Genomic DNA, 13268 nt, shown 5'->3' on the forward strand with positions numbered 1-13268 from the left:
AGATTGCATTACTTTGCATTGCGGCGTGCACCTGTAGTGTAACCCAAGCTACAGGGACAGAGCTGCCAAAAAGTAACTTTTTTTATACACTGTATGTTCTCACTATATCATGCATTATTAGCAGACATTACCGTTACTACCATTTAATATTATTATGAAATTAAATGTTTTTTTTTGTTCTCTCTCTTTCTCTGTCTGTCTTTGTTTGACTTTGCAGAAGATGGATGAGTCAGATGTAGTGGTGGACCAGGGTAACTATCACAGTCTGAGGGAAGCTGATGAAAGTGAAATATCAGGTAAGATCTTTGTCTATTGAAATCACCTAAAATGAAATAAACAAACTTGAAATTTCTGTAGAATTTTCTTATTTTACGTATATAATGGGTCCATTTATAGAGTCAGCTCTAACTGCGGTTAATATGTGGAATTGTATTATTACCTCGGCTGCAGCTGAGCCGCCATACAGTAGGGGCTGAAGATGAAAGATGATTTTAAGATGCATTTTTTTTGTTCTGTGCTTGTTTAATTTTTCTCTAGATTCATTCAAAGCAACTTTCTGGGTATGCTATAAAAGGAAAGCTAAAGATAACCAAGAAAGTGTGTCCCAATAGTGCACATTAATCATGCAAATAGGACATGCTGAACAGTTATTCCATTTTTTATGTTCAACCATTTGTATGACTGTTTCATAGAGAGAGTCTAGGACCAAGGCTAGTCGGGAGGAAATTTGTTTGCATGAAAACATCCAAGCCAAGGGTTGAGGCCAATACACTCCTCAATGCTCCTATCCAATCATTGTCTTAAGGGATCTAGGGTTAAATCTACTCTTTAGTATAAATTGTCTTGGAGGTCAAAGAAATTAATGCACCTCCATGTGTTCTCACATGTGATTTTTGTCTATCCAGACTCTACAGTCGCTTCGGTATGCCCCCCCGCTATCGGAATTAATCATACACCCTGGCAAGGCATATGGAGAGCCTCCTATTCAAATCTATTTTCACCTCATTAAAGCCATTGTCTTTTTCTTTCACTTGTGATGAAAAGAAACATTTTGGGAACCTACAATGATTGATGATTCAGAAAGCTAATGATTATTCTCTTAAACAGAATATTTACAGAGCAGCACTTACTATTATATTTTTATCTTGATAACGAATGATGTTATACTTGTTATCAGATGTGGAGGAAATATTGTTTGAATCCAATTTGTATCTTTATGATAAGCAATCAGTATTTTATTTATAAGTAACAAATATTTTAGGAAATAAGTGTATAAAGATGCTGAACTACCTCTTCCACCTTCACTGTCTCCCCTCTCTTTCTGTTTCTCTCTCTAATTTATGTGTATGCATATGTATGTGTGTTTTATTGTTACGTATGTATTTTTAATGTATAATCTGTATTATGTTTACGTAATTTTTTTATGTTGGGACCCTGCTTACAAGCAATGTGCTTCTTAAGGGTATCCCTCCATTTTTAAACAATATGTATCTGTATTTTATGTCATATTTTTATGTACACTTATTTTTAAAGATGGTAAATAATAAATTGAAATTGAATTGAAAAACTGGAATGTATCTATAGAGCTATAGGAAAGGGGGGGGGGGTAGAAAAAAGAGAAATGTATGACTTTAGGAATGAAAGATGCTGTCTTAATATGACATAAATAGGTTATTTCTCTTAGGAATTGGATTTATGTCCTAATTTTGCACCAGGGAATATCTGAAAGTTGACGGCTACGCAGGAAATTAGAGATTTTACGAAGCACCAACTAGGTTAGTTAATATTTCCTGAGCTGAAGCGTAGATCTGTGAGTGTATGGAGTGTGCACTGCTGGGCTTGATGTGAACAGGCCTCCACCTTCGGAAAACTCATAATGCAGACAACAATAGAAATGAGAATATAAAGTGTTTACATATGAACCTCAAAGTTTATTAAAGAGATTTCTCACCCTGTTTGTTAATAAGCCCCGATATGCTGCTCATTATGAAGTAATAATTGAGCTTTTTCTCTAATTCAGAATAATACTAGACTCTAATGCAAGTAACTCTGTTTATAATGTTTAGATCTGAAATAGGTATAGATACAACTGATTTTATATTTAATAAACTTCCAAGTTATCAAAATCTCATTTATTTGATTTGTGATGTCAATATATGAGCAACTTACCTACAGTACTACATACCATATGGTGAAAAATCATTGAAATATCATTTTGTCAGAAAATTGAAAATGGTTTTTACTATACCTTCAGTATATTATTAGAAAAATCTTTTCACACCCGTTCCTAAAAGAAAACATAAATATGTCACCATGAACCATTAAAAAATGAAATTTATGCATTTTATATTACATCACATATGGGCCAGCTGCTTGTTTATGATATAAATAAAAAATGTGAAATTCTGATAACTTCTTTGATGGATTTTCCTCAAACCTTCACCAATATTTTTTTCTGCTATTTTCCCTTTAAGAACATAATAGACTTAAAAAAACAAACTCTGCTACAGGTGCATATTGTATATATCTGTCACTTGAGTATGCATACCTGTCTGAACCTCGGCACCATACAATATGAATCGAGCTGTCATTTTAGTCTGAATACAAAATGATATTATCTGGCTTGTATTCCTGCTCTTGCAGACTAATATGACAGGTCTGGCCTCATTTTGTGAAAAGGTCAGTCAATTGTAAGGACAAGATATGTCTAATCCTTTGATAAGTGCAATGGAGGTGATAAGTAGGCTTACTTTAATATGATGACTAGGTCAATTTTTTTTCAAGAAAGAAATAGCAATGTTTATTATATTCTGAAAAAAATAACTGGAAATACATGTAGATTGGTGGGGATGGGGATGGGGGGGGTGTAAAATTATTTAAGTGCTTTTGAAAATAACCCTGGTCATCAAATACAATCTGTTTTGTCTTACACTCATTATAGGCCCATTCCCCACTCTCTGTAGAGCATTCCATTCACATAATACACTTGAGAATGAAATAGCAAAAATGTAGCAAGGGCCATTGTAGGCCTGTAGGCCTTATATATCAATCTCTGAAAGATATCTACGCGATGCGACCTGCATGAGTTTGATATCAAATTTGATTATTATCCTTAGCAGTGCGATGGTTGATTTGCATGTACATGTAATTTACCCAGGGATACAGAATAACGTTTGCACACAGGAGATGGAATAAACACAGAAATGAGAAATCCCCAAGGCAGCGCGGTAATGGATATTAACAATTCTGAATGGATGAGATCAGGGTGAGAGGAGATTCAAAATACATTGCAATTCATTCAGACCGAAATTCTCATAGCATATCTGTACGTCCATATTTCAGGTATGAATGTTTCATTTTTCAATCAAAATGTTTGTAGTGACGCAATGTCGGGGTCTGATTGATTAGAGTCTGAGAATTTATGTAAGTTCTCCATCAGTCCATCTACATGGAGCCGGTGCCCTGTTACATGAAGCCTAGCAATCAATTGTGTCACAGATTTCTACGATTGAATAGTTTACAAAACTGCCCCATGATCTAATGTAAATCGGATAAAAAATCAGATTGAAAATTGGATCGGCAGTTAAGCTTCTAAAATCAAATCGGCGATGTTTGAAAACAAAGGATTACATTGAAATTGTGTTTGCGGTCGCGCGCATCTTCCTGACGAAGTCACAAAGAGGAATGCATTGAATGGAGGTCGCCAACGTGCACGATCGATTGTAACATGTTTTAAAAGGGTTTTGAGGTGTTACTGCTTTAAAATAGACCGAGTGATTTATAATAGAAAGATAAACGAATGACGCATCTTCCGAGCAAAGTCACAAAGGAAAATAACATGAAAATAATTGTTATAGATCACAGGTTAATGAATGATCGGCGGGACATCTTTTATTTTTTAGGTGCTAGCGTCTTAGAATTATTGGACTGATCTCTTGATCTCGTACGACACATCTTAAAGTCGCAAGTGCCATTAAAATGTAGTTAGAGTTGCAAGCACGCGTAATGATTCGGAACATGTTATTAAAATGTTTTGAGAAGCTAGCATTTTCGATCAATTTATTACTATCTTGAGAAATGAGCTTTTAATGACAGACAATTCACCCTAACAACTTCCAAAATTTTGCCCCTAAGATTACCCAAATTGTATGATATGGGCAACCATCTTTTCTGAAATTGCCCTAAGATAAGCCATAAACAATATTGAAAAAGTTCAGAAATTAAATTTTCTACATAAAAGTGGAATAACAATTTTTTCCGGCAAAATTGTTTTTGCACAAAAGCTCCCCCTTCAGCAATTGTCCCTATGAATTAAAATTAAAAAATGTACCCTGGCCAAACCCCCAAGTGCCTCTCAGCCTGTGAAATAGCTTGATATTTAAATAGCAAACTATTTCACACAAACATTTTTTACTCAGGATCGTAATCTTGAGATGAATCCCAAGATATATCCCAATAATTACATTTTCATTATAAATAATCCCAGACTTTTCTAATCAGAATTATTTGTAGATCAAGGTAAGGATGTTGCTTGAGATGTGCCTATTCAGTCAGTCTGGCCCAGCAACAATGTATAGGTATTGTATTGGTACTTATTAAGTTTGGCTTATATTTATAAGCAAAAAAAATCATTAGGAAAAGGTGTTATAGGGTGACACATGTTTTATCAGTGCATGGGAGAAAATTATATTAATTAGCCAAGGTCTAAATATAAGTTAATATTCTTAAATTCAATTTGGCTGTGTTTAAGATGAGGGTATTATTCACTGGCCATCTGTTGACCTCATAAATAATGGTTTCTTCTTACTCATCATCTCATGTTGTTCATTGTCTGTGCCTTCTTTTTAGCTACAAGTACATATCTACAATTGTATCTTTCTTATAAAAAGATTGATTGGTGATGTACCTCTTAAGAAATAATTCAATTTTTACTTTAGAAAACCTTCTTGTACTATTTGTAGGCCTATGTGAAAACGATAAGATTTTTTCATAGGAACTGTATTTTTTAAATCTCCATGATTGTAAGTTTAGTCAATGACTTCCTAAACACTTGAATCATTTATAAATGCTTATGGGTTGTCTGTTTGCTCTTTCCTTTTATGAAGATGCTATAATTATGTTACTTGTATTTGAGTGTGAATAGGGCATTTCTAGGAATTGAGATAGGGTCGTTGACGGGATAACACGATTTATTCATACAGACTGTGACAGAATAACTACAGGCATCCTGGATATCAAGATTCATTTGCGTAATGTGTTTCTGTTGTTTTCGTAAGAAATGTAATTCTATCCAGAAAAGAATTGCAGACCGAAGAGGACATGGAGAGAGATAAGCCTCCGCATTTTATAATTTAAGAGTAGTAGTAGGTGTAATATAAAATGGAGAGGGAATTCTACCTTTCCAAAATTAAATGATAGTAGTTTCAGTAAAACACTAATTTCGTCTAATTTTGTGAAATTATAATCTTGAGGTGGTACCAGAATATTTAAAGTGGAGGGGAGGGGGCAACTTGCAGGCTGAAGAAAATATTGGAGGGGAAAGGGCAGACAGATTACTCTACATTTTTTTTCTTCATATTTCAAAATTTTTGGGAGGGAATTTTCTAGTCCCCCGCCTCCCCCCATAGTGCCACTACTGAAACTACTATAACACTATTGTTAGCTTTATTTCACTGTCTTTGAACAAACCTCAAAATTGGAAAAATTTGACATTTCCATAGCTTGCTTTCCTCAGCTTGATTTCCTTCCTGCTTTGCTACATGTACCTGTCAAATAGTTTTTCCTACGGCAAACGGGTCACCCCATCCTTGGGTTCGTGATTGATGAGTTCTCATCGATAAGTTGTGCTTCACAGGTTAAGAAATCATGCATTATTGAATGAGTAAATCCAGTTTGATCATTCATGCGTTGTGATAGATATCTTCATTCATAATTTTAGCTGGGTGCAAGAACTGGGGCCCGTCTTACAAAGAGTTGCGATTGATCTGATAAATTGCAACAATGGAAAGCCAGCAAAGTCAACATATAAAACACATTATTGTTGGAAAAAAATACTAGATATGATTGTATATCCATGTGTTCTCTTTTGTTTACAAAGGACATTTTGTGAATTTCTAGTAGAAAAAAATTATGACACTGATGGATTTCCATCAAGTTACGATTGATTGGATCAATCGCAACTATTTGTAAGACGGGACCCCAGGTTTGTGAGAGCATGAAGTGTATGTTGTGTGTTGGTATGAAAAGATAGAGTTGGTGTCATTAAGAGCTTGCTCCAGACTTAAAGTAAAATTAGATATCTAAACTGCGAAATTTTTTATCTAAATCAGGTGAAAAATTTCAGTGAAACAGCTCTACATGATTGTCTGCTGTCACTGTGACATGACCATGTTGAGGATATCATGTCCTATCAAAATGCATGTATATTTGCATAGTGCCTTCCCCCCCCCCCCCCCCCAAGACCCCTCACAATGCAGTGTCCAGGGCATTGTCTTTTTATGTAGAAAATCCAGAAAGATCATGCATGTGAATTAAACAATTTGACTTTGCTTCAACAGCATAGTATATTTAGATCATTTTGCCCCATGGGTGGATTATAGCATGCTATATTTATGTCTTCCATATGTGTGATGATTTACAAAGTTATTGTCGTAATTTTTTTTTATTGGTGGGAGTCGATTTAGTTATTATTATCGCTTTTGCTCTTATAATAAACTAAATTGAAAGGAAGATTATTTACCTTTTACCTGTGCATTCAACGTTTTAGGAACACCATTTCATCCATTATGATTTAAGGAATATTTTCAGCAATCTTGAAACATGAAAAGCTGGTTATTTATGGAATTTACCTTCATACAATATTGCATTTAAGGAAGCTACTTGTATGCAACATTACCTTCATTATTATTATGAATTATTCATTGAATTATTTCTATCAATTATTATGTAAGCAAACTAGAAGTCCAGGTAAACTGCCCCTATTGGATTTGAACCGCCTCATCTCTCTTCCTCTCTGATGAATCCATGGATAGTAAAGTATTATCACACACAAATCCTGACCCAGATGCCTGTATCCAGGGCATTACTCTACTTCATGAAATGAAAATAGCCTTAACAAGCCAGTGTAATGAATTCTAGATTAACGCTTTTATATTTCCACCCAGGTATCAGCCAGCCTTTGGATAAAGGCAACTCCTTAGAGGTTTAAGGATTAAAGAAGGAGAATTTTTTAAAGGCATTGTGAGATAGATTGGGGTTTGGAAACTGCTTACCATCAGCCTGCCTTTGATAGATGATTGTAACTCCTTATAGAGGTTTCTGGATTTAGGAGACAGTGAAAGGCTGTGGAGATCATCAGGAGGGAAGGAGGGGGGGGGGGGGGGCTCTTTTTTTTTAGATTTCCAGAGCTCCTTTGGGCATTTTTGAGGAAAATTAACCCAGAGTCCCTGCATAGTTTTCTCCCATGTCTTAAATCATCCTTTAATCTCTCCATCTCTTATGATATCTCAAACTCAAGATGCATCTATTTATCATTCTCTTTCTATGTCAGGTTTTCATTTTTTCAGTCTCATCCAGTGCCAGGAGGCCTAATAAAGCACTGCTTGGCATCTTGCCTTCTATATATATTGAGAAAGTTGTTTTTAGGCTTCACTCTGTTGTCTGTGTTTCATGAATATTCTACTGTGGAAGGTGGATATTGTATCGGGAGGTAAACAAAAAATCACTGCGGAACATGGGATATTTGCCGTATATTTGAAGAACCCATCTGAAACTAAAGTGAGATTTAACAATCGAAACCACACAAGCTACAAAGCACAAGAATGAACATATATTCATCTCTTGCCAGCTGAGTATTCTACTTAAGGAAATTTCAAATCAGTTGATTTAAAAAATAGCCTTAATTGTGCTTCACTAGCCTGATGTCATACTGTGTCAGGAGAGTTGTGATTATTTTCTTGATTTTTAGATTTAAAAAATAGTAACCTTTTCTGTTTCAATTTGCAGAGAAAAATAGCTCTTGAAAATATTAAGTGCTTAATTGGAACCCCCCCCCCCCCAATTAACAATTTTGTAATCTGCAAATGAAGAAAATCATGGCCATAGTTGTTTGGTCTGAACATAACTGTTCTTACACACAATATGAATACGAATAGAGAAAGTAGCACCAAATAAGCAGCAATAAAATATGGAAAAAAAGCCTAATCCATGCCTAATCTAAAAAACATAAAAATAATTCAGAGTTTTTACTTGCTATTCAATATAAATCACAACTCTCCTGAAATAGAATGACATCACAGACTTCAGGTGGGTAAGAAGCTCAATTAGGGTTCTTTTTGAAACCTGCTTTGAGCTTTTAACTTGAAAGCAAAATACTTATCGGTTTGAATGCATGTAACTTCCTTTGTCGTATTAAGTACGAGAAGCTTATCACCTTTTTGATTAATGTATGTGTAAAGTATGTATAGCTTAATAAATAGAGTAGAATTCACTGAGCAAAATGCCGAAAATTTCATCAAAATCGGATAATAAATAATAAAGTTATTGAAGTTTAAAATTTAGCAATATTTTGTGAAACAGTCGTCATGAATATTCATTAGGTGGGCTGATGATGTCACATCTCTCCATTTTCTTATGGTATTACATAAAATCATAATTTTTTCATTATTTCATACTTGTGTCAATAATAATATGTCTTTCTTATAATGAAATGATATCTAATGCCTTAAATCAGTTGTCAATCCAATTTTTCTAGTTCTTGGAGGAAAAATTTTGAATAAACCTAATTTCATATAATAAAATATAAAAGAACAAGTGGAGACATCATCAGCCCACCTAATGAATATTCATGACGGCTGTTTTCACAAAATATTGCTAAACTTTAAAATTCAATAGCTTTGTTATTTGTCATCCGATTTTGATGACATTTTCGGCATTTTGCTCATTGAATTCTACTCTATTTATTAAGCTGTAAATACTTTCAGCCTGGACCATCCCTTTAAGAATTCATGTAGTTTTCATGTCTTTAAGAAATTATTGGAGAAAGGGTATTATGCCCCCACCCTCTAATTCTAAATTAGTGAGAAAGGGGAGGCATAATACTTTCTTGATTTTTTAATGATTTTTTTTCCCACCTTTTTCTGCCATTCTTAAAACATGAAGTGTAAGAAGCATTATTCATGGGAGGCATTGCTTTTTCTCCTTGGTTTCGTTCCATTTTCTCCCGTTTCGCATTCTATTTAGAAAGAGATTGAACTGTAAAGACAACTAGCCGAAGTAGTGTGCGTCATAGAAGTGCGTGTAAGAACCTGTGTCGGCATCGGGATGGTATTGATTCTGAACACAAACCCATGTGTTTTTACAGTATGGGGCTCTCTGTTAGGCATTCTTAAAAGGACGGCCGGTGAAGAGGAAGGGATCGGTTTACAGTTGTCTCCTTGCCTTCTCATTTCACATTCATTCTCTTCTTCTTTCTGTCTTTTATTTTCACTCTCGCTCTCTTTACCACCAACCTCTCTTCAACCAATAGTAGCGATGGGATGGGGGGGGGGGGGGGAGTGACCCCTTCCCCTTTAACTTCATTTTTACCTTTTAAGGGGGTAGCAGTCCTCGCGAGAGGGGCTCGCATCCTCCGAAAGGGGAAAAAAAAACTCAAGAAATTGCTAGACTTGGTCTTCTCCCATTCTTTTTCACTTCTCTCACACAATATCCTCTCCCTTCTTTCTCTCCAGTACTTTCATTTTCTCTTTTTTTCTTTCTACATTCTGTCTCTTCATTTTCTCTCTTCTCTCTTGCTCATACATCATCTCATTTCTCCCTCGATTTTCATCTCTTCTCTCTCTCTCCCTGCCTATATCTATTGCTTTCTCATTTTTTCATCCCATCTGATTTCCCCTCTCTTGATCTCCCTCTGTCTTTTGCTCTCCCTCATCTTTTTTTCTTTCTCTTCTCTCTCCCTCTCTCTTTTCCATCCTATCTCTGCTTTTGTTTGGATGATGTGGTGCGATTGAAATCTGGTGATAAAAAGAGCAGTGCACCTGAGCCAGCCTGTGAGCATACATAACAAAGTGCTTGAGTGTGGAAAGGTCTGAATCTGATTTCTTGATACCAATGCCGGCATTAAAGGTAGAGGTGGGAGGGGGAGGGGGGCAACCAACCTGTATGAAATTTCAAGTAGTGAGAAGAAAGGGAAGATGAGGAAGTTAGCAGGGTAAATAAAAGTGAAAGTTTGGAATTTGTTCATTTTCAATTGAAAATGAAATAAAGATGTCATCTTCATGCCGTCTTGCCTCCCTCCTCTTACCCCTCTCCCTCCTCCTCCTACCCCTCTCCCTCCCCATGTGAATGACCTGATTCCACTGCCGCTCCAGATGATATCACTCTGCAAGTGAAACGCCAGCTTTCGGAAAGTCAGCCTGTGAATTGATGTTAATCACTTTGTATAATACACTAGGCTAATACAGAACATAACATGATATTATGCTGTAGTTTTTTTTAATTATTGATTTAAGATTGTTTGGATTGATATTTGAATAATAGTAGCAAAAGATAAGTCACTTTTAACTGTTGCTGATAGAGTCATCTATATTTAGTTATGCATGTAGAAGTAATTATTTCTCTAACATGTTATAAAAGATTATGCAAAATTTATGATGTCACACTAAACAAGATACACATTGAATTCTACAGTTTGTTTTTTTCTCCACTTTATTACTGAACAAGCTGATTTTTTTTGTTCGCTGATCCTGCAAGTCAGACATCACAAGAATTTCATTTTTGCTCTTTATCATATTGCCATTGCTGTATATGAAAGCAAAATCAAAATCAGTAAAACTATCAATTTATAAATAGGAGTCGGCACCAAGGACTAAAAATTATCTGCTGACGTTGTACAATATTACATAATTTATACTTTGTATGTCTTCAAATTAACTTTCTTTTTTGCGAAGAGTATTCATATTTCATTAATATAATTTTTTTGTTGCAAGAAGGACCTTAGTGAAGCAGTTGCAACCTTCTTGCAGTCTGTCAAAATTAGACCACGATATTGTCAATATGGAACCACACATGTCTTGATAGAAGTATCGTACCAATACCAAGTTCCCAACACACCCTTGATCCTTCTGCCTATGCCATCATGCAAATTAGCAACAGTGTCGGTACCAGAGGATTCATCAATCTGAAAAAGACATTATGTCAAACAACACGCATTTCACTGTGTAAACCATCTCAAAGGGTGCCATTAGTACTTCACCATCATAGAACATCATCTTTGAATTATGTATCATCACTTGTTCATTCTTCATGTATAATTTGTTATTGAGGAAGTGGTAGGCAAACAGTGCATTATGGATTACAATATACCTCTTTGTGTATTCACTTTCCAATTTGTATGAATCAAAAGACTGACAAATTAATTGCTTGCGAATGTTCATGGTACAAGACTCGAAACCAAATGTGAACAGTGTTTTATTTGAGATTGTTACCGGTATAGCCTATTTTGTAACACATTTCCTGTATGTTTATATATATATATCTTTCATTTTTAGAAGTTAATTTTATATGAATGAACCATCAGGAAATGGCATATCCATTAATCTATACTGCATCAGGTGGAAGTTCAAATTGATAATTATTTGCAGGTACATATCTAATTTCCTGATATTGTCCTCAGAATTTTGAAAAAACGTATATATTCTTTTTTCCGAGAAATCTCCAAGATGTAGACAAACAATTTGTGAGCATTATTATCATCTTTAGTATTCAGCTTATATTGTCAGTTTTGGGCAGGGAAATACACATTGATCTCAATAAGGGGAGGGTGCATAGTATGTACATGTATCATTGAACAGTTTTTACCACACCTCTTGGTTTCTTAGCAATGCTGGTCAATGAATTATTCCATAGATTCTTGCTGATTCGTGAGGCCAAGGACATTCATGCAATTCAGAATCTCCCTGGCATTGGCAATACATAATGCAAGAATTACTGTTGTACAATATTTTATACAATTAAAGAATAGATACATGTAAGTAGTCAATAAGATGAAACTGTTTCAGATGAGTCACTATGACCGTGATAGTTTGGAAGCTAAAGAAAGATGATCATTTTGTTTTATTAGTCTGTTTACCTACAGCCAGCATAAATTCATGTACATGTATTGATCCTATTGAGGGGAGATTACATTGCTACAGGTGCGTTGAGCTTTTTATTTTCTGTAATGCTTTTCACAGTTTCATGTATTTCAAATGAATTATCTCAATTTTCTTTTTTTCTCTTTTACCACAAAAATAAAGTGTTCTTGTTAATTTTGGCTAACACCACAGATTTTCACTTCATATTGGAGGAGAATATTGAAAGGAGGGGAAAATCCGGCTTATTTTAATAACTGCTTAGAGGCGGGACACAGAGGGCTTTGATACCTTCGGTTGACCCCATTTTCCACTTCAGGGATTATGTAGTGCAGTGTCTCTCTTCCTTTCCTTATCTCTCATTTTCTCTCGCTCTCTCTCATCGTCTGGTACGCACAATCTCTGCACCGCCTGACATTGATTTGATAATTGGTCTAACTACTAGGAGGTCTGATACATTTAGGAGTAAATGAGACGTTGCATTGGCCATGGCATTTGGGTTGAATTGGATTGTCCATAGGCCGCGTTTGAGTAGGTGAATACTGGTTATACTTTTTTATCCATATATCACCACATTCCTCTCTTTACTATTGATGTTATATTGAAAGTGATTTTCCATTTGAAAAAAATGTGTTTTCTCTTTCTAAAAAGTTGTTCAGTTTCAAGTTCAAACTTGATCTAACATGGAATTACATTTTGCCATAAAAAAGTACACAGCAAATAAACAAATTCTGTTTTGCAAAAGGTAAATTCGAGAACCAAAAACAGATTTTCCGTTTTGATAAACCAACATATCTGATAATAACAGAGCCTGCTTTTTGATTTTTTTTGCAATTAATCATGTACAATAATCCACAGCTTTAAGTAAGAGGGGTCCTGATCTGCAATAGAACAAACAAAATTGAAAATAAAACAACATCAACAATAGAAGAAACAGTGAGCATTCCAATAAAACCTTGATGAATTGCTGCTGTTTATTGTAACTTGAAGAATACAGAAACGTTGGTCCTTGTCATATTGACTAGTTCTACATCTACTTAAGATTGTACTAAACCTTCAGTTTTGAATTGACGACAGAAGGGAGACTGTTCCCTCTATCTTGCTCTTTCTGTTATAATACAACTAATTCTACATCTACCT

At 35.1% G+C, this 13268-nt stretch overlaps 1 protein-coding gene across 17 annotated transcripts in view; it reads left to right on the forward strand.

Annotated features, from left to right (window-relative positions):
- The window catches only part of LOC121419934 (electroneutral sodium bicarbonate exchanger 1-like), a 77750-nt gene that overhangs the window by 15259 nt on the left and 49223 nt on the right, over positions 1 to 13268 (forward strand). For all 17 annotated transcript variants that reach the window (XM_041614421.1, XM_041614460.1, XM_041614452.1 and 14 more), the window contains exon 2: positions 218 to 296. In XM_041614421.1, the coding sequence (XP_041470355.1) occupies positions 221 to 296 (76 nt within the window). In that variant the 5' untranslated portion in view covers positions 218 to 220. The remainder of the gene's footprint in view (positions 1 to 217; positions 297 to 13268) is intronic.

The sequence above is a fragment of the Lytechinus variegatus genome, chromosome 1 (genome assembly GCF_018143015.1).
Source record: "Lytechinus variegatus isolate NC3 chromosome 1, Lvar_3.0, whole genome shotgun sequence".
NCBI classification, from domain to species: Eukaryota; Metazoa; Echinodermata; class Echinoidea; order Temnopleuroida; family Toxopneustidae; genus Lytechinus; species Lytechinus variegatus.